Source organism: Phalaenopsis equestris, unplaced genomic scaffold, assembly GCF_001263595.1.
Source record: "Phalaenopsis equestris unplaced genomic scaffold, ASM126359v1 Scaffold000684, whole genome shotgun sequence".
Lineage (NCBI taxonomy): Eukaryota > Viridiplantae > Streptophyta > Magnoliopsida > Asparagales > Orchidaceae > Phalaenopsis > Phalaenopsis equestris.
Genome location: NW_018165124.1, coordinates 112,202 through 132,758, shown reverse-complemented (window position 1 = coordinate 132,758; position 20,557 = coordinate 112,202). Strand labels below are relative to the sequence as shown.

The 20,557-nt window shown below is 35.8% G+C and overlaps 1 protein-coding gene across 2 annotated transcripts; it reads right to left on the bottom strand.

Moving 5' to 3' along the window:
- Nucleotides 1-4,870: 4,870 nt before the first annotated feature.
- LOC110030238 (transcription factor DIVARICATA-like) lies at nt 4,871-7,530 on the bottom strand. Of its 2 annotated transcripts, none has more exons than XM_020732856.1 (3): nt 7,335-7,530; nt 6,236-7,186; nt 4,871-5,989 (listed from the first exon to the last, which is right to left on the bottom strand). In XM_020732856.1, exons 2-3 carry the CDS (start codon nt 6,664-6,666, stop codon nt 5,530-5,532), a joined length of 891 nt encoding a protein of 296 aa, XP_020588515.1. In that variant the 5' UTR covers nt 6,667-7,186; nt 7,335-7,530; the 3' UTR covers nt 4,871-5,529. The 2 variants fall into 2 exon arrangements, with proteins under 2 accessions (XP_020588515.1, XP_020588516.1); XM_020732857.1 differs by lacking the exon at nt 7,335-7,530 and adding an exon at nt 7,259-7,275.
- Between the last annotated feature and the right edge of the window lie 13,027 nt (nt 7,531-20,557).

Here is a 20,557-nt window from a genome sequence, read left to right as displayed (position 1 = left end):
TGTGTCTATATATATATATACATATATATATATATATGAGGACTACTAATCATTTATTCTTTTCTTGCAGTGCCTCAATTTGTATATGGAAAACCATGGGTAACTGCTTCAATATTTGCTGCCCTGAGGATGGATTTCGGGACATGCTACATTGCATGACATGCTAGAATTTGAAGCAGGAAATACAAATACTACTATACTGTCTTTTATTATTTTATGGTTTATATGGATAACTCGTAATGCTTTGAAACATAAAGATCTCCCTTTTACTAATAATGTGGTGATTCGTAATGTTGTGGCATATATTCAAAAAGTGGCGAATCACAACAAGGTGCCCTCTTATTTCTTCAGAAGATTTCACTCAAATTTGGAAGGATTTCTAGTTAATGTTTGAAGAAGGGAGGAAGGAAGGACAAGTGCGACTAGTGTATTGACAACAACCAAAGTACCCATGGATAAAAAATAGCACAAATGGGAGTTACTCTTCGGATGATAGTGGTGTTGGAAGAGTTTTCAGAGATCACTAGGGGAGTTGCTTGCTCTATTTTCATACTCCAAGTGTTGTTATGGATTGTCTTGAGGCCGAAGTGTGGACTGTTTCGTATGCGTTGATAGTTGCGGTGAAAATGAATTGGCGATTATTGATATGCAAATCAGATTCCCTCAAGCTTATTAATATAGTGAAAGGTCTTGCACAAGCTCCGTGGTTAATATGTATTCTTATTGCTAGAAATATCAACTTGTCTAGAAACTTGGAGATTGGAGGGAAATCGGGGTGTAGATTGGTTAGCTAAGGAAGGCACTCTTGCTAACATTGTTGTTATTGATCTTAAACCTCCTCCTACTTTAGCTGTTCCTTTGCATGAGGATAACTTATGTTTGCCCTATGTTAGGTTATAAGTTTGGGCTTACTTGGTGTGAAAAACGACGACAATAAAATGAAAAAATGGAACGAGAAAAATTGCATGCAGAAAAACACCAGAGCGACACACAGATTTACGTGGTTCAACAAATTTGCCTACATCCACGAAGCTGCAGATGATTTATTTCTTCGATGAATTACACTGTCGAGCGCCTAATCATTTACAAGAAAATCTCTATTTTCTTCTCTCCCTTCCTCTCTCTCTCTCTTCCTCTCTTTCTCTTAGCTCTCAAGAGGATTTGGCTTGGCCTTGCTTGGCTTGCATTTCCTTTAAACCAAAAGAGACTATTTATAGAAACCATGAGAGCGGTAAGTTGGAGGTAGGTGAGCGGTAGGTGGGATGTGGTAGGTGAACAGTAGGGGGGTGTGTTTATTTAATTAAGAAGTTAATTAAATTCGGTGGACCGGGTCTCCGCATTATCCAACAATTCTCCCATTTAGAGACTGAGACACTGAATGCATCACCTACTAGTTGCATCATCTACTAGCTGTACCGACCTTTTCCTCAAACATGATATCCTCCACCTCTGCAACTCAAAACCCCTGTCTTCATGTCAGAAGACCAACTGAAGTTGAGCACAACTTCAACTTCTCACGAGTAGCACCCTCAGTTGACATATCACCATCAACGTAGTCTTGTACCTCCAAGCTCTTTCCTGGGTTACTATTGTATCTGCTTACAACTCCCACTACATGAGCAATATCCCATCCCTGCTGAAAGCCATTTTCAACAAGTCCAACCTTGTACCTCTTACTACCACCAAGCGCAGTCTTCACCCGGCACACCCACTTGTTGTGCAATGTCTTCTTCCTCGATAGAAGTTCTGCCAGCTCCCAAGTTTGATTCCCTGGTAGAGAATCCTTCTCCTCCTTATTGGTCAACTCCCACTTGCTCGAATTCTCATCTTGCAAGATTTCTTCATAATTCTGTGGTTCTCCAAATTTTGTCTATACAAAGTCTGGTTTTCCTGCCTTTGGTGCTCTACCACTTTTCAGAAAATTGACCTTTTTCTGCTTCCTCATAATGCACCTTTGACTCATGTGTCCTCGCCTGAGTAAACCTGTAGTCATATATAGTGTGTCAGATTTCTTACCCTGAGCCAGTACTAGTGCTCCTTTGGTAACCTTCCAGGTGTTATCTGAGAACACTACCGAATGACCACCCTCATTGAGCTGCCCAACAAAGATGAGGTTTTTCTTCAACTCAGGAACGTGCCTGACCTTTTGCAAAGTCCATTTGCTCTTGTTAGGGAGTTCAATATCAATGTCTCCCATCCCCACCACGTCTAGAGCTTTTCCATCAGTCAGATATATCTTCCCAAAGTTACCTGTAACATAATTTTACATTAACTCCCAACGGAAAGATGTATGGAAGGAAGCCCCTGAATCCAGTATCCAGTCATCAACAAAACTGTGAACTGTCAGCAATAGCGCATCCTTCTTCAGTTACAATATTAGCGTCATCATGCTCCTTGTTAGGATTCCTACAGTTTCTTTTTATGTGGCCAGCCTTGCCACAATTCCAGCAAGTTGCTTGTTGACCTGACTTTGATTTTGATCTTCCACGGTTTAAGTTTCTGCCTTATGATCTCTCTCTGGAATCAACAATCAGTGCCGACTCGAACCCAAGGTCTCGCCAGAATCTTTCCTGCGCACCTTCTCAGCCAAAATCAAATCACGTATATCATCATATTTCAACTTAGATTTACCTGCAGAACTGCTAACTGCCATCCTCATAACTTCCCAACTATTTGACAATGAAACCAACAATATCAACACACGTATCTCATCATCAAAATCAATTTCAACAGATGATAACTGATTTGTGATAGTGTTGAAATCATTTAGGTGTTGAGCAACAAACACAAATTCAGCCATCTTCAAGTTGAATAACTTTTTCTTCAGATGCACCTTGTTATTCACCGATGACTTTTCATACATACCTAATAAAGCCGCCATGAGATCTGCAGTAGTTCTTTCCTTGATGACGTTATGGGCAACCGATCTCGATAGGGTTAATCATATAACCCCCAGAACCTGTCGATCCAACAGATTCCATTCCGCCTCGTCAATCTTTTCTGACTTATTTCCCAAATGATCATTTTCCTAATAATGGAAGATGAAGTTTCTTCCCATAAAGGTAGTCCTCTATCTGCATCCTCTAGTAAGAAAAATCTGTGTCATTGAACTTCTCGATCCCCGATGTCATCACTCCATCTCCGCACATCGTTCTTCCTTAGATTTGAACCAAAGCTCTGATACCAGATTTTGTGGTTGTTGTGAAAAACGACGACAATAAAACAAAAAATGGAACAAGAAAAATTGCATGCAGAAAAACACCAAAGCGACATACATATTTACGTGGTTCAACAAATTTGCCAACGTTCACGGAGCTGCAGATGATTTATTTCTTCGAAGAATTACACCGTCGAGCGACTCGACGTTTACAAGAAAATCTCTATTTTCTTCTCTTCCTTCCTCTCTCTCTCTCTTCCTCTCTTTCTCTTAGCTCTCATGGACTTGACTTGGCCTTGCTTGGCTTGCATTTCCTTTAGACCAAAAAGAGACTATTTATAGAAACCATGAGATCAGTAGGTGGGAGGTAGGTGAGAGGTCAGTAGGAGACATGTGGTAGGTGAGCGGTAGGTGGGTGTGGTAGGTGAGCGGTAGGTGAGATATTTAATTAAGAAGCTAATTAAATTTGATGGACAAGATCTCCACATTACCCAACATTACTCTTATAAATTATTGGTCTTTTTTGGAATGAAGAGCTAGCCTAATTTTTTGCTTTTATATATATATATATCTGTGTGTGTGTCTCTACACACATGCATGCTTGTGTAATAGATTCTCTTCTAATCAGCGCCACATGGCTCATTTTAATTTAAAAATAGTATATGCTATATTAAAATAGAAAACAAATAGATGCAGGCAACCACTTGAATGAAATAAGATGCATGGGACCGCTCGAATGGAAGCAGATGCAGCTCAAGTCGCAAGCAAAAGCAAAAGTGACATTAGATGACACTGTTGATTAGGCACTGCAGCAAAGTGAGCCAACCACCCCTGCGCCAATGAATGTCAACTTAATTATTTCATTACAAAACTGAGCATTTATTATGAGGCCTTCGGGAGAAAAAAAATGCCAAATCTAAGGAAGCCATATTTTTTAACCAAACAAAATCTATGAAATATCTGAGGCATTAAAGCAGGGAGTTAATTGTTTCGTTACCGTTACTTTTACGAGCAGGTTTCCTAAGCTTTTTACGGATTTTAGTCAGCAAGAGTACGGAAATATATTACAATAATTAGTCCGTCCTTCGGGGTAAGTTTTGAGAACCGAGAGATGTGGGATTAAAGTTAAGCAAGATCCTCTAAGTCTACCAAATTTTAATAGGCACTGGTTGACACAAAAGCTTAAAAAAGCTCCCATCAACACCGGTGACATTGTCTTTTTGTCAGTAAAAGCAAAAAAATTATTAAAATAAACATTCAAGCATATAGTAATGTTCCTTCAAGTTTCAATTTTTCATGAGAAATCAAACAGAACTGAGATGATGCAATTCCACCAAAGAAAAGTCAACACAGATGCATCGGAGCTTGGGAATATGTGGGATGGACGAAATTAAAAGATTTTTTTAAGCAGGCTGAGAGCATGCGAAAGTTGCTTATTTTAAAATCTCTATTTCATGCCAGGGAATCACCCAATAACTCAGGATCCCTTCGTTAGAAAAAGGAAGAGAACAAATAAAAGTAGGTTAGTGACTGCCATAAGATGCCGAGCTAGTGTTTTTCAGACTCAGCTCAGGCAAATGCTGACGAGAACTTTGTTCATATTCACCGAAGAAAAGCCAGCAAACAAGACATAGTATACTGTTGGAGACGTCGCTTTGAATACAAGTACACTTTTACAGCAGAGGTATAATACTGATTGAATAGCAGAGAAAATACAGAAAAGGAATGCATTTCTGATGATCATAGTACACAAACAGACATTACATTACTTACTCCAGCACAAAACCTTAAAATTTTCCTATAATAAACAAACAATATGACGGAACATGATGGAGAATATAGATTTCGTTGCACTCTTGAGTAAATATTACAAGAAAGATTGGTGACCCCTGTTGCTCCTACAGGCGCGAACACAAATCAAGAGATGGCAAAGTTATTCCTTTTCATACAAGCTCACCATAACTTAGCCATCAAATAATCAGAAGGCCATAAGATGAGTGATAGTGGCAGAAGCGATCAGTATCCTCGGCTAAAACTATTAAACAGACCCAAGTAACAATGTTGGCAGGCCATGCAGTTTTTGTGTTCTGCAGCTTGAAAGATGTATGTACAAGTAAGCGATATTCAGTTTCCCTGGATGTTTAACTAAGCCATGTACCCAAACGTTGAAAGACCATTACACCACCTGAGCTTTTTTTTCCTTTTTTTTTCTCTTTTGTTTCTTTACTTCAATCTAACATTTCAGCATTCTGAAGAGAATTATGAATATACCTGACTATTGAATGCCAAAAGAAGTGTAAATCCAGAGGACAAAGCAACATGATAGGCAAAATAATATCTCTTTCAGAAGGGTGGAATTTCATGCATGCCATCTAAAAAAAAACACCGTTTTGTCCAGGAATTGCACCATTAAGATTGCATTGAAATGTGCTTTGAGGCTGCCGTTTCATTCCATACGGAAAGATTCCATAACTTGACTGAATGAACTGATTTCCATTGGAAGACGGACTAAAGACAGTGGCTACTTCATTGGGAAGTTTGGAATCAACAACCATGGAGAATTGTTCAGAGGTGGCTGGAGCTGAGGAAGAACTTGATTGTATAGATGAAACAGATGGTTGGGATGGAGAGGGAGATCTGCTGTCTTCAAGAGAGACGGTTTTGATGTCATGTATGCTAGCTCTCCTCTTCTCTTTGGTACCAGAATTCAGCCTGATGAAATACTTCTGGGCATGGCTGGCAACTTGGGTTGGAGTCCTTGTAACAACAAAATTGCGAGAGATGTTTCGCCAGTCACCTTTCCCATATTTTTTAAGACCAATTAAGAACCTCCTGCCAACAAAAAACCAGAGTTCATTTAAAAAAAGGATTTTTTTTCAATCTAAGAGAAATAAATTATTAATCTTTAAGGATTTAATCAAACCCGTAACAAGAATTATCAAGAGCTTATCTCTACATAAATAGTGCCTTAAATTCAATATTATAGCACATAACTTTCACACAAAGCTATTAAAGTCAGCACAGAGAAAGATTCCATAATGAAGGATATTAATAAAGAGGGATTGGATGGAGTAATACTTGTGCTCTTCTTCAGTCCAAGGGATTCCTTTCTTCCTCTCATGTTCAGCAAGCCTTCCTCCCAGTCTCTTTCCACCAACACAACAAGCATGCCGCAACTCATCAAAGCCATGATCGTTTTCCCAATCCAAAGTGAAAGATGAAGAGCTGTAGCCGGGAAAGGGAATCAGCCCAGCTTCTATGCAATTAACATCGTCTTCTAAATCCCGGTAATGGGCTACGACATCCTCCACTGTTTTCCCAGGGATCATTTCAGCTACCTTCACCCATCTGTCTGGCAGGTCTTCATCGAAATGCGCAAGAGCATTCTCAAATAGCTTGTTTTCATGCTGAGTCCAGTTCCCGCTCTTTTTCTCACCAAGTATCCAATTAGAATTGGATAAATAAGCAGGATAAGGAGATATAACTTCCATCCACGAGTTTGTCATCATCTAAGGATGCTACCAGTTTATTACCTCAAGCCCAAGAACATAATTTGGGTGAAAGGACCAAAAGAAGAAGCAAATCCAAAGCTAAATCAATGCAAAGCGAGTTATATGCCTCCCTCAAAGAATCAGGAGAAAACAACCAGCTCGCCAAAACTAGAGTAGTTAGTAAAAACACCTAAGAGCAAAATCAAAAAAAAAAAGAAAAAGAAAAAAAAAAGGACAGACTGACTACCAGATTTTAAGAACCTTCACCGAACCAATAAAAAATGAATCGATGCAATAGCTGCCTGGAATTCAAGTACAATTCGCTTTCCAAAATAATAGAGACAATCTAATGGCACACAGTTTATGGAACGCTAGAAAACCTAGATGGAGATCAGATCTGGCCCTCGGTACTCGTCTGATAAGAATAATCCCTGACAGAGAAAGCCCACCAGCTTAATTTTAAGGGCACGATGCCCGGAGAAAGAAAGAATTTATCAACCAGAATCATCTGCAACGAGCTCAAAGACAACCCGAAGAACTGCGAAACGACAGCACATCAGCAGAAGCCATCAACAACAGCAACAAGATAAAGAGTAGTGAACAAACTCACAGTGAATCGAGACACAAACAGAATAGAAAACCAATTGGAACAAGAAATGAGATGGTAAAGGAGAGATTTTTCTAACCTTTAGCTCGAAGTCTGAAGCTAAAGTAGAACGAACAAAGAAAGGTGGAAGGAGCAATGAATCTAAATACCTCCCTCTCCCTGTCTGAGGAAGCCTCCCGTTTTTATTCCATTTCTATTGTCTGAGATCTAAAAGAGCACAGGGAGAGATGGACGGTGAATGGATCCCAGAGGCCACTCAGCCATCCGAACATTTTCTTTTCCCACATTCGCTTATATTAATGCTAATAGCCAAGAAGCTCCGAGTTAGGAGACATTAAGTACCTAATTATTTATTAATCCTGCCAAATAATAAATTAATAAATAATATTTATTTGTCCAAAGTATAGAAAATTTTGATTTCGGTCTCATCATAATTATATAGTTTAGTATATTTTAATTTTGGATATGATTTTAATTCTTCTTTTTTCATAAATAATATAAAAATATATTTAAAATATAAAGATAATTCTTTATTTTATTACGGGATCTTCTGAAAAAAAGTTTAATTTTTCAAATAATTGAGAGTTTTTTATAACATTTATTGAAATGTATGTGTTGTGGTCGATGCTTTTTTACTTTCACTGATTGTTTTTATACAACCTAATCAAAACACAATAAATTTCAATCCAAATAATCAAAATCAGCTGAAAAAATGAATTCCAAAAAAGAAAGATTGATAAATAGTATTTGTATGTAGAACTAAAATTGTTAAATCTTAGATTGTTCAAACATTCATAGCATTTGGGCTAGTTCATTTCAAAAGCGAGAAAAAAAAGAAAGAAAAAGATAAATGTTGTAGAGAGGATAGCTATAAGATTTTACTTATAGATGAAATGACATACAAAAGTTATAAGCCTTAAGGTTGCAGTTGAATCATTTTAGGACATAGATCATATATTATCTGCGGGTTCATATACCTAGGTAGAGGTCCTCTTTTTTGGAAGAAAGTGTAGAGAAGAGGGGTGGAAGTCTTTTCGACGCTCGAGTTCTCAATTTCTCTTCTGGTCTTCTGGAACGAAGAGAAGACCTAGATAAAAGGTTCTTTGTTAGGGAGGTTTGATCGAAGCCTTGGATCATCCCTTTTCCTCCTTTGACTCTCCAACAAAAGGAAAAAAAAAGAAAAGAGCATTAAATTTTGTCCATGATGCCTGGATGGAAAGGACCGCGACATCGATGTCATATGGCTCCTAAATAGGCATACATATGTATATTCCATAATGATAACCTTCTCTTTAGCAGTCAGATGACTCTGAAGAAGAAAAGAGCTCGATAGGTCACTTTGACAGGTATATACAGTCAGGCCGTTTCGACAGGTGGACTTGATTAGGCCATTACAAGCGGTAGCCCCGATCAGGCCACTTCAGCAAGAATGCATGTAAGGCCACTTCAATAGATGATGCCCAAAATTTTTGCGAGCCAATAACTTATCACACAATTATAAGTGTTACTGAGTAACACACAAATTATGAGTTCATGTACCATTCCCTTGAAGTTGTTATAATATTACTAACACAGAAAGTTATAGTTTACTAAACTGCTAAACCTAGTTTGAAGGTTCAATTTGCAGACATAAAATTTTCTAAAGTCCTAATACATAAAGAAGAAAACTAAACTAGATTTTGTTTAAAATTTTCAAAGATGAAAGGTTCTTCTCCTGTGATATCTATCTAATGATTTCTTAATATTTCTCCTATGAAATCTCATGTTATTATTAACAACCAGGGAAATAATCCTCCTTAGCATAAGTCTAGGTCATAAGAAAAGTTGTAAACTATGTTACATTTAAGTGATACTTAACCATGCAACATTTCCCAAGATTCCTAGACTCTCCCATCTTCGTTGCAATTTTCTAATTGCATTATATCCATTTCATTAGGCTATTATGCGTTAATATACTTATTCTTCTTGGTGATGATTAGAAGTCCTGGATCACAAGAGATTTTTACATTTTATTTTTGTAAAATGAATGGAAAATTAAAGCTGGAAAGTTAACACATCCACATATGAATCCAAGCATAACAAAGGTGTATAGGGAACAAAATCCATAAGTTAAAATAATGTAAAGATCACATGCCTTGCATAAGAGGAGTATGAAGATGAGATTAACTAATATACATGAGAAAATAAAGCATGACAAATTATTTTTATGAACATTAAAGAAAAAAATATGTAAAAGGTACAAAAAAAAAATCAAATCCGATCCCATTATTGATTGTAATACAGCATGATCCTCTGCTTATTGCAAGCTTTCATCAATCTCTTTCATGCAAGTGTAGTCATTCTGTCATCACAACCACTCCAAAATCTTGATAAATGAACATGAGAAGAGAAACAAATAAGAAAAACTCTCTCAAGCGAACTATAGGGAGAAACCCTAGATCCCCAAAGACTCTCCTAAAGCATAACGACAAAGCCCTAATGGTCAAAAGCTTAGGGGTTTTTACATACACAACACGTGAAACTTCTGAATTTACATATCTCACTCTCAAATCTTTAATATTACAGATTTCAAACTTTATTTAGCATTTTTTTGCTTTCCAACAGCTCTCCCTCTCAATGACAAAGTCTCGCTTCAGCGACCTGCTCTTCTCTCCACAGTTAGGCTTGGAGATAAAAGGTTTTGTTTGCAGATGAAGCCTCACTATAACGAACCCGCAACTCCCTCCCCTCTTCGGTGAAACAAGTGGGTCCTCATTGATGCCCCTTTTCATCAGCGACCTGTCGCACCTCAGCCACAAATTCTCTCAGTAAAACCATCGTAGCTCCCACCAAAACCCTCGTCGGAGTTAAAGCCTGGTAGACCATCACTGTTGGAGTCAGAGTAGAAATCACCACCTTCTTCCTTCAACAAATTACCAGCAGCTCTCACGATCACCCTCGTTGGGGCCAAAGCCTAGCACATTATCGTCATTGGAGTCAGAGCAATAACCACCGCCTTCTTCCTCATTATATTTTATGGCATCCGTAAATCATATCCAAAACACTGGACAGGAGCTGCTGTCTGTGGGCCAAATGGGGAAGAAAATGCAGTGGATTGAAGGAAGAGGAGGCCTAAAGTTCACCAAATAGTGAGGAGGAATGCCTATTTATAGGTTAGGAAGGTGGAAATAGAGGCCTCCAAGGCCGTCAATTGAGTGTTGAGTCGATGGTCTGGAGTATTCCGGTAGTTGGAGGTGCCACAGATCACTTTGACAAAGCAATGCAATGCTTCTTTGTTGGATCCATGGAAGAAGACCTCCGATCACTAGCATGGCTCAGGGATGTGGTCACACCAACATCAGTCGTGATCACGCCGAGAAACTTTCTGTAGTGGTCACGCTTGAATTGAGCATGAACACGATGAGCAACTTTTAAGCATGGCTATGCCTCAATTTCGCTGACCACCCCTAGAGACTTCTGGGAGTGGCTACGCCCAATCCGAGTGTGACTAAGCCCAAGAACTTCGAGGCATAGCGACGCTCGAACAAAGCATTACCATGTCAGTCCAAGGAGAATCCATGAGTGTGTGTTGAGTCAAACCTGAGTTGGTTGACCTAAAATGAGGTCAATAAATGGACCTCTAACTAGGACAAGGTCGAACCCAGGGAAACTTAGTCCAACCCAAGTCTGACTCAGATTCAACACCGGCCAACTCGGTCCAACTTCATTCTAACTCACATGCCAAAAACTTACTTATTTTGTTATATATATATATTTTATGTTAATTTTTAATTATATTTAATGATATTACACTTTAAAGGAAATGTATTTGTATTTTATGTTAATTTTTAATTCTATTTAATGATATTACACTTTAAAGGAAATGTATTTTATATATTTTTGATTTTAGGTACAATAAATAGACTTTTGGAGAAAATGAAGCAAAAATGGATAAAAAATGGGACGGTGCAATTTGGAGCCAAATCGAGTAAGAAAGAAAATTCTGATATGACACATTTTGATATATCTTTCTATGCTTAATATTTTTTACATTTATCACATGTTTTTTAATGAAATTATACTTTAAAGAAAAGTTATTTTCATGTTTATCTTGTCGGTATAACATTTGGAGCAGTTTGAAGCTGAAACGGGGTAAAACAGAGCAAAATAGAGTGAAATGGAAGCTTCTAGTAGAGTGGCACCTAGACGCCAGTTTCACCCAAAAATTTGCGCCTAGATGCCAGAATGTGGTGCCTAGGCGCCAAAAACGGTTAAGGGGTGATTTTGGGCTATTTCGGGTTATTCTGGGTGGTTCTAGAAGATTCCTAGTAGCTATGCACGCCCAAAGGAGTTATGCAATGAATCTAAACATTTGGAAAGACACCTTTTGGCATTTCACATATTTTGAAATGAAGAGGTACGACTCTTGGAGTGAAAAGATGTGTCTCTTGGAGTGAAGATGTGTGTCTCTTGGAATGAAAAGGTGTTTGGTTTCTCTTTACAAAATGGGGTTGATGTCTCTCAAGCAAGGAGGAAGAAGTGTTTAGGAGGCGTTTTAGAGTGGGTTCATCATGCCTCTTCTAAAAGGCGAGTGTGTGTGTGTGTGTGTGTGGGGGGAGGGAGCAGTGTGTGTGTGTGTGTGTGTGGAGTGATGGAGACTTTTGGGACTTTGGAAGAAGTGTAAAGGATTGTTATTTGCTTTACAAGGAGGTCGTGATTCTTTTGTAAAGATAAGTCGTGGACTCTTTTTTATTTGCTTTAAATTATTGCAATATAGTTGTGTGTTTTCAATGTCGTTTGTAATGAAAAATCCATGTGTTTTTTCCATGCTTAGTGAGTACTTTTTTTTACTCTTTCTCCTTGTGATGAGAATTAATTATTTGTAGGATTAGAAAGATTTGAAGATTTCGTTAATTTTAAAATTGTGATGGTATTTTTACCAGTTTTTAATTTATTTTACAAACTGATCACTTGTAATGTTAAAATTTGTTACGAAACATAATGACTCGAAAGGGCTATGATTTCACCAACTAGTGAGTACCACACTAAACCTTGGATGGAGGGGATGCCACATCCAAGGGGGAGTGCAAATAGATAAGGAGATAAGTTTTGATGGGCATATAATTGATGCTTCTAGAGTGACAGGTTAGAACCTTTATTAATTTGGTTTTAGTTGAGAACCTGAGTTTCTGGTATGTTCTATAGAGATGGCATAGTGGGTAATCTGAAAGTGAGAGGCTAGAATCTTCTCAACAGTACCATACAATTAAGAACATAACTTTAGATTAGCCAATGTTGTTTATGAACTTGGGAGAGGGTAAATAATAATTATGCTCCTATGTGTCACAAAACCACATGTTAACCTTTAAACATTCAATTCCTACACGGATTATGATCTCATTGCAAGGGGAAAGTGATTTTTATTATATAAGAACTTTCTAAAATTTAACCATTCTCTTTAGATTAGATTTTTATTTAATTTAGTTAACTTTAATTTTTTAGTAAATAAGTAAATTTAGGAAAACCAAACTTTTTGAAAATTCTAAACTAAAACTTGATAGTAGTAGAATAGAACCCATCATAATGGATTTCTTACATCGCTTCTCTGTGGGATCGATGCTATGGTTTTAAAGAAAGCTCTATATTTCTTGAAATGATACATGCACTTGCATAGAACCCCTAGCTTGTGAAATATAAATCAATTATAAATTTTATATCATATCCATTTTGCACACTAGTCACCTAAAGAAATCGGATCAAATTTTGGCTTGGAAACTAGATAGCTGCTTAATTGCGGGTAGGGTCAAGTTTTTGGCGCCGTTGCCGGGGAAGCGTAAGTAAAAACTTTAGGAGAAATTTTAGTTAAAATAGTAAGACATATATTTGGAAATTATAATGTTATTATCTCGTGTGTTTTTGTGTGTTTACTTAAAAAAAAGAAAATCTAAAATACCAAAAATAATTTTGTTATCTATCATATTAGTTATGTCTTTAAATTGGTATGCGTAGTTCAGGCGTTGCAGACCTTAAATTTAACAACTCATATTTGGAGGGAATTTTTAGGAGGATTATGAATCAAAAAAGATTCCATGAAGTTATGGTAAAATTGGCGAATCAAAAATATAATAAATATTCATATTTAGATTATAATGCTAGTAGCTTCAAAAGAGTAAACCCCAAGGAGGTCAAATTTTCATGAAGATATGCTGATTATTTTAATTTCTCGGGTTGTAGATATTACGAGAAAGTTAGATTAATTTATAGGAAGTTATCTTCAAGGACACCCATTTATTAAGGAAAATTCATTTGGATAATTGAACGAAATTAACTCTTTTGGAACTAGCCATGAGATATACAATCCTTATCTCGATTATTACAACCCAGGTTGGGAAAATCAATCGAACTTTAGCTGAAATAACAATTTTGGAAGATAAAACCAATTGTAGGAAGATAATCAATTTAATCAGATATGTGATTGGAATAATCAAAGAAATTTTAACGATGGACTTTCTTTTCCTCATAGATTTAAATTGAACCCACATAATGAGGAGAAAGAGTTATTGATAGAAGAAGTTGTGATTCAAATGGAGAGTCAACTGGAAAGTCGGGGGGCCATAATTAGAAATATAGAAAACCAACTAGGGCAGATTATTAAGTCAATTAACAGTTTTTCCCCAGATTTATTACTTAGTGACCCTGAGATAGACCTTAAGGAGAAGAATGATGGTTAAGAGAATGCAATCCAACTTAGAAGCAGAAGAGAATTAGAGGACATGGTTCAAATAAACAATGAGTTAAGAAAAGTGGAAAAGAGATTGAGAGACCAATGAAAGAAATCGTTAACGAATTTAAGAAACCTATTTCATCAACCAAGATAAATAAAGAAAAACCACCTCTACCATTTCTTCAGTCCCAAGGGGAAGAATTAAAAGATAACATGAGTCAGAAAAGTAACATAGTAGAATTTGATCCAGAATCTGAATTATTTAGAGGGAATCTGATCCAAAATTTAAGAGATCTTGAATTATCATATAAAGATCCATTTCACATAAATTTTAAGAATGAAATTACTATGCAAATTGTGAAAATAATTGGAAGAATATTAGATCCGAAGGAAACATGTGGAATTATAATCTGAATCAATTTGAAAAGGAAGAACTGACAGAAAAATTAAAATTTGAGGATTTAGTAGGAATTCGTGATCTAAAAAATGATTGAGTGATTGATCAGTTAATACTTAAATAGAATTTTGATCCAGGAGGAACCCTTTGTCGGGCTGGCGATGCTAAACCAAACGCTTTATGGGAGGCAACCAATAGTTATCAGTGTGGTTTGATTTAGATTATTTTATTATTGTGATGTGTGTTATGAAGTATTATATGATATGAGATCTATATGTTGAGTTGATGCGCAAAGCACTAATTTTAATATGAGGTCGGGATGTGTTATTTGGACTATGGCGAAATAGTGCAAATATAGGCACTAGTGCCTAAGCAACACATTTGGGTGCCAAGGCACCAAAAATCTACATCATGTGGCCAAAGATTGGTGCCTAGGTGCCAAAGATAGAAATTCAGTTTACGCCATGTTGCCAATATTTGTCGTCTGGGCGCTTGAAATGGTTCCTACATAATGGAGTCTCCTCTTTTATGTGGAATTCACCTCTCATTTTCTCAATCTTTAGTGTGTGGTGTCTAAGGAGGTTTTAAGGTATTTTAAGAGAAAGATTTAGCATCGTGGGAGATCATGGCACTGAAAACCAAAGGAGAAAAGGACAAAGCAAAGAGCGTTTATGATAGCAAAAAATTTGTTAGTGTGAAAGCTCAAGAATGGTATTTTAATATGCTTCATACTCGAAAACATATAGCAGATAGAGCTTTCATTAGTAAACTTGATCTTATTTAATGTAACCCATAGGGTTAACTTAGATTAATTCAGCTTAACCTAATCTATTCTTAAGTTAACCAACTTGATTTTATTTGGCTTACCTTAAGTCAAATAAAAATAAGTAAAATTAGTTTGATTTTAATCAAACTAAACCTGAGTAAATCCTATTAAACTATGGTTGGTTTAAAAAAATTTGAAAGTCAATCAACCTAATCTAGGTTAGCTCAAATTATTTGGAACCTTGCTTTAGATCAATTCAATCCAATGTGAACTAATCTGAAATCAACATAAACTACGGTGATTGAAGGTTAAGTAGGGTTTTGACTAACGTACGACAATAAAAGGAAACTTACCCTCAATCAAGGATGATTTAGGTTAAAGTACCTAATCAAATTAAAATCACCTTAAAAGACATTAAAACTTAAACTTGAACCCTAAAACGCAACTTGATTTGAGAAGATATTTCAGAGGAGATAACCCATGATTGCTAACAAAATATTCTTTAGTCACTCGTGACTAATCAAACCACAAACCTTAATGACTCAGAACGACGAAACTATGACATATTGATTGGGTCATCCAAAACAAAAATAAATAAAAATGACAAAATAAATTAATCCACTAAAAAGTCTTAAGCAACATATGCTTTTTAACTCCTAAAAAACTAAAAAAGATATTAAAACTTAAATGACAACTTAATGAACGAAGATCACCAAACACAACTTTAACCCAACCTATCCTAGTTTATGAAGATCTCTAGGACGATGCAATTTATGGTTGCTGACAAGAATCTTTCGGTCAGAGTAGGTTGACCACCACTCAAGCTAAGTGGATCAGGGTACTTCAATATCCCCAGGACGATGGAGCTATATACATCTTAACCAGGTTATCTAAAAATTTAAACAAACTAAATTAATAAATAAAATATTTCATGCTAACTTTGTTTTGCAGGGCTGCTAAAGATAAAAGGTGGACAACACCCTAGGCTTACATTGCATGTTATTAAGGTGTGCTAACTCTATTTTACAGGAACAAATAGTTAAAACCTAAAGTAAAAGGATGAACGGTGTGCTAACTCTATTTTACAAGAACAAATAGTTAAAACCTAAAGTAAAAGGATGAACCTCAACCAAATTATCAATTTCACTTTAAAGTAGTTCTGAATCCTTAGGAATCTAGTACCTTTAGACAGAACTTTGACTTTTCATTCTTTTATAATTATCTTTCTGAGAACAAAACCAAACCTTAATCAGAGGTTTTATTAAGTAGTATTGACTACTTAAGATATAATTAACTATAGAAGTGTACCTTTATAGAAAAGATGAGAACTCAAGAACGGTTATACCCACCTGAACTCTCTGGTTATCAACTTTCATAAGGTTTCCTTCATTATTATGTCTTTGAAGCATTCTAGGCATATGCTTTAAAGTAATCAATATAAAGATTTACCTTTATGAAGGCTTCTTTCACACTTATGTTTGTTTATCCATATTATTCTTTGTATAGTCTATCAAATTCTCATCTTCTGAAATGAAGAATCATTCAAAGAAAAGGGTAATATAACAGAAGACAAGCTGGTGACTCCACGATTATTACAACAACAATGATATCAAAATCCGACTGTCGAAAGTGCAACAACAAAAGTGGTGAACATGTACCCATCTAGTTGGGGTGCAACATTATGCTCCAACCTAGCCACTATTTCTGAGAATAGTAGGGTTAGGGTTACAGTGAGGACGCATTGATTGATTTTATCATACACAAAACTTTCTAACTTGTTTCCTTCTGCATTCATTATTCTATTTTCTATATCATCATTTTCTAGAGGTATTTTCCAAGGATTAGCAGTCCGTCCTATAGTGTCGCCTCATCCTCTGAGCTGGATTCAAAGTCGATATACAAAGGTGGGATTATGCTATCTATATTCTGTTCCACTTTGGACTTTCTTTCAATTTTATCTTTCTCTGAATTTTGGGAGGGCTTAACTATGATTCAAGGTTCATCCTCATTAGTAGAGGATATTTCTTTTTCATTCTAATGTTTTCTTTTATTTTTGTCTTCTTTTTCCTCATTCTTTAGTGTACCATCCTATTTTTCAGCTATCTTTTCTTGTATGGTGGCTTCTTTTTTATTATCATTTCTTTATTTCTTGGTTATAAGGGTTCCCTTAGAAAAGATGATTTTATTCTTCAGAACATAATAGGTTGCGTCTTCATAAATCCAACTTCATTTATAGAGAACGGTTGTAAATCTCTTCTAATGTAATGTTCAATATCGTCGCAATAATATTTAATACATTGATGAAGGGATGATGGGACCGTTCTATTCTTATGAAGCCAAGGTTTTCCAAGAAGTTCTTTGAAGGATGTATCTGAGTCGATAATGTGAAATTTGCTTTAGTTTGAAAACTCCAAATATTAATTAGTAGGTTACTGACCCGAAAGCTCTTTCGCCCTTTTGATTAAATCCTCATAGTAACATCTTGTCAGATGAAAGTCTGTTTGTGTCCACGTCTAAGTATGCAAGTGTTTTTACATTTATAATGTTTACACCTGGATCAACAAGAACTCTTGATAATTTAAATTTTCCAATGTCAACAGAGATATACAATGGTTAGGTATGGTCAATCATTCCTAACACATGATCATCTTCTGTAAATGTCAGTTTGGGACCTTCATTAAAATAGTTTACTTCTCCTTCATGTGTTAATTAAGTCACAGATTTAGAGGTCTTGTAGTGCTTTAATTAATGACACTCTAATATCTTAGAATAAATAAAGGTTTCTTAAATACTGAGCTTGGTTGACAAATTTCTTAGATGAGATAAGACATTATAATCAACTTTAGGATTAACTTTAGAGGCTCATCCTTGATAACAGTATCTTGTGGTGGTGCTACAGGTGTATTTTGTTCACTTTTTCTTATGGTCTACATTGAGGTACACTAGGTGGTTGGAGTATTTTACCACTTTGAAGGTTAACTTCAAGAGCTTGTGTTACAAAATTGTTTGTAGAATGTCTCATGTTATCAAGGATTTCTTCTTGAGTTTCTTCAGAATCTAAAGATTCTAGCTTGATTCTAATAGACATACCCTTGAGATTGAGCATAAGGGCATCACTATCAAAAAATCTATCGTCATTTTTGTAAACATTTTCTTTTATGACTTGAGAATTCTTATTATTAAGATTATTAAAATTATTAGGATGTTCGTTGCTAAAAGGATTATTACTTGAGTCAATTGATAAGAGTTCACCAGAAATAAATAAGATATAACCAGAGCTACTACTCATTTTCTTAATAACCCCAGAGGGATAAAAGTCATACAGAGTTTGTGGTATGAAGGAGACAAGACCCTTACCCGAAACAACTATCATAGGAAGAAAACTCTCTATAGTCCTAAACATTTCTATACATGATCTCTCTCCTTTGAATTGCTTTTTAAACATCATTGTCACCAGTATGGGCTTCTCTCTTTCTTTTCCCTTAGGAACTTTAGAGATATTAGATATCTGAGTTCCTTTAGAAGTTACTTCTGAAAGATTCTGAACTCTTTTGTTGATTTTCCTAGCGACCTTTGACACAACAAGATTCCAACATTCTTCTTTTTGACTTGGCTTATCTGCCTCTGTTCTTTCACCAAAGACAACATTGGCAAAACATTGTGTTTTTTCTTTCAAATATTCATTGGGAATGATGATTGTACCATCTTTGCTGACCCTCTTCAAATAATATTTTAAAAAAATCATTCTTCAATCATGTTCCCACTTCATCTAGTTTCTTAGGTTTCAACAACTTGAAGTTTTGATTTTTTAGTGAGCTTTTAAACATTTTCTTCACAGCACTATCCTTGAAAGGGTATACCCAATTCTTCTTCGATTCAAACATGAATCTAGAAAATTTTTTTCCCTCAGGCTGTTGCTATTATAAGTACTGTCACCGCTGCTATTTATGGTTTTCAGACTGCATCTTCATAGGTTGCTTTCCTTGACCAATAGCAAACGCGTTCCCAGACCTCTTATCATAAGCCTTATAAGGTTTTTGCATGCATCTTGGCTTAATAATGACAACTATTTTTTTCTTCTAATAAACTGGATGCTTTGCTAATAAATTTTTCAAATGTCTTAATAGTAAAGCCCTTCAGAAACATATCAATTGGAACATGAATATTCTTTAACAAAATTGTTATATCGTGTTGTTCTTACAGTTTGCATCTTGGCTTAATAATGACAACTATTTTTTTTCTTCTAATAAACTGGATTCTTTGCTAATAAATTTTTCAAATGTCTTAATAATAAAGCCCTTCAAAAACATAGCAATTGGAACATGAATATTCCTTAACAAAATTGTTATATCGTGTTGTTCTTACAGTTGAGGCTCACATTTTAAGCTTAGAACTCTCCATCCCAAATTTTAGTCAAATAAGGATTCACCACGTTTTTGCTTCTTAATCACTAAATCACCAACCGTGACATGACATTGAGCTTCAATAAATCTTATCATGAACAAATCTTCCAGTTTTGGCATTTCAACATAGTAATCAAATGCTACTTCTGACATGTTATGGACAAATAGATGAAAGATTAATGTGTCACTTCCCCCAGCATTACAAATACTTGCTCAAAAACTGAGCTAAGTGTTGTCTTGGGTTGTCGATTCCATTGAACACCTTAAAGGTTGGTGGTAAAAACCTTTTTGGATATTATACAAAATCAAACTCTTTTTGTCCTAATGAGACACCGCGAGCCTGAGCTAAGACATCCTTTATTTGTTGTCCGATCAAAGCTTTCAAATCTTTTTGGGGATAAACAATGATTCATTCTTATTCTTAGAGACTTCCTCATCAGCTGTCACAGCTTCAGGTTTCTCTAATTCTGGACGTCGAGAACAAAAATTTATTCTTTTCTTCTTTCTAACTTTTCCATCTGCTCATTCTTGTTTAAAATTATTCTAACAAATTTTGGGTAGTCATAAGTGTTACATCTTTATCTTCCATAACATCTTGAGAGTAATTGTCATCTTGACGTTCCATAACTGATCATCTAGTTCCAATAATCATGATAGTAGCAATTTCAGTTGTTGTGATTTCTTCTTATTTAAGTTGTTTATTACTGGCATCTAATTCGTCCATGACTTCAACTATTAGTCTCCCTTTCACATCTTCTGAATCAACTGGATTATATTGAGATTTTGAATTTGTTTCTGGAAACTCAGGTGATGTTCTTTCCTTTAACTGTCTTGATCTAGTTTCAATAATCATGATAGTAGCAATTTCAGTTGGTGTGATTTCTTCTTATTTAATTTGTTTATTACTGGCCTCTAATTCGTCCATGACTTCAACTATTAGTATCCCTTTCACATCTTCTGAATCAACTGGATTATATCGAGATTTTGAATTTGTTTCCGGAAACTCAGGTGATGTTCTTTCCTTTAACTGTCT

Coding starts and splice junctions, on each gene's coding strand:
- LOC110030238 (XM_020732856.1), bottom strand. CDS start 6,666: ATGATGACAAACTCGTGGATGGAAGTTATATCTCCTTATCCTGCTTAT. Junction 5,990..6,235: donor TGGACTGAAGAAGAGCACAA/GTATTACTCCAT, acceptor TTTTGTTGGCAG/GAGGTTCTTAATTGGTCTTA.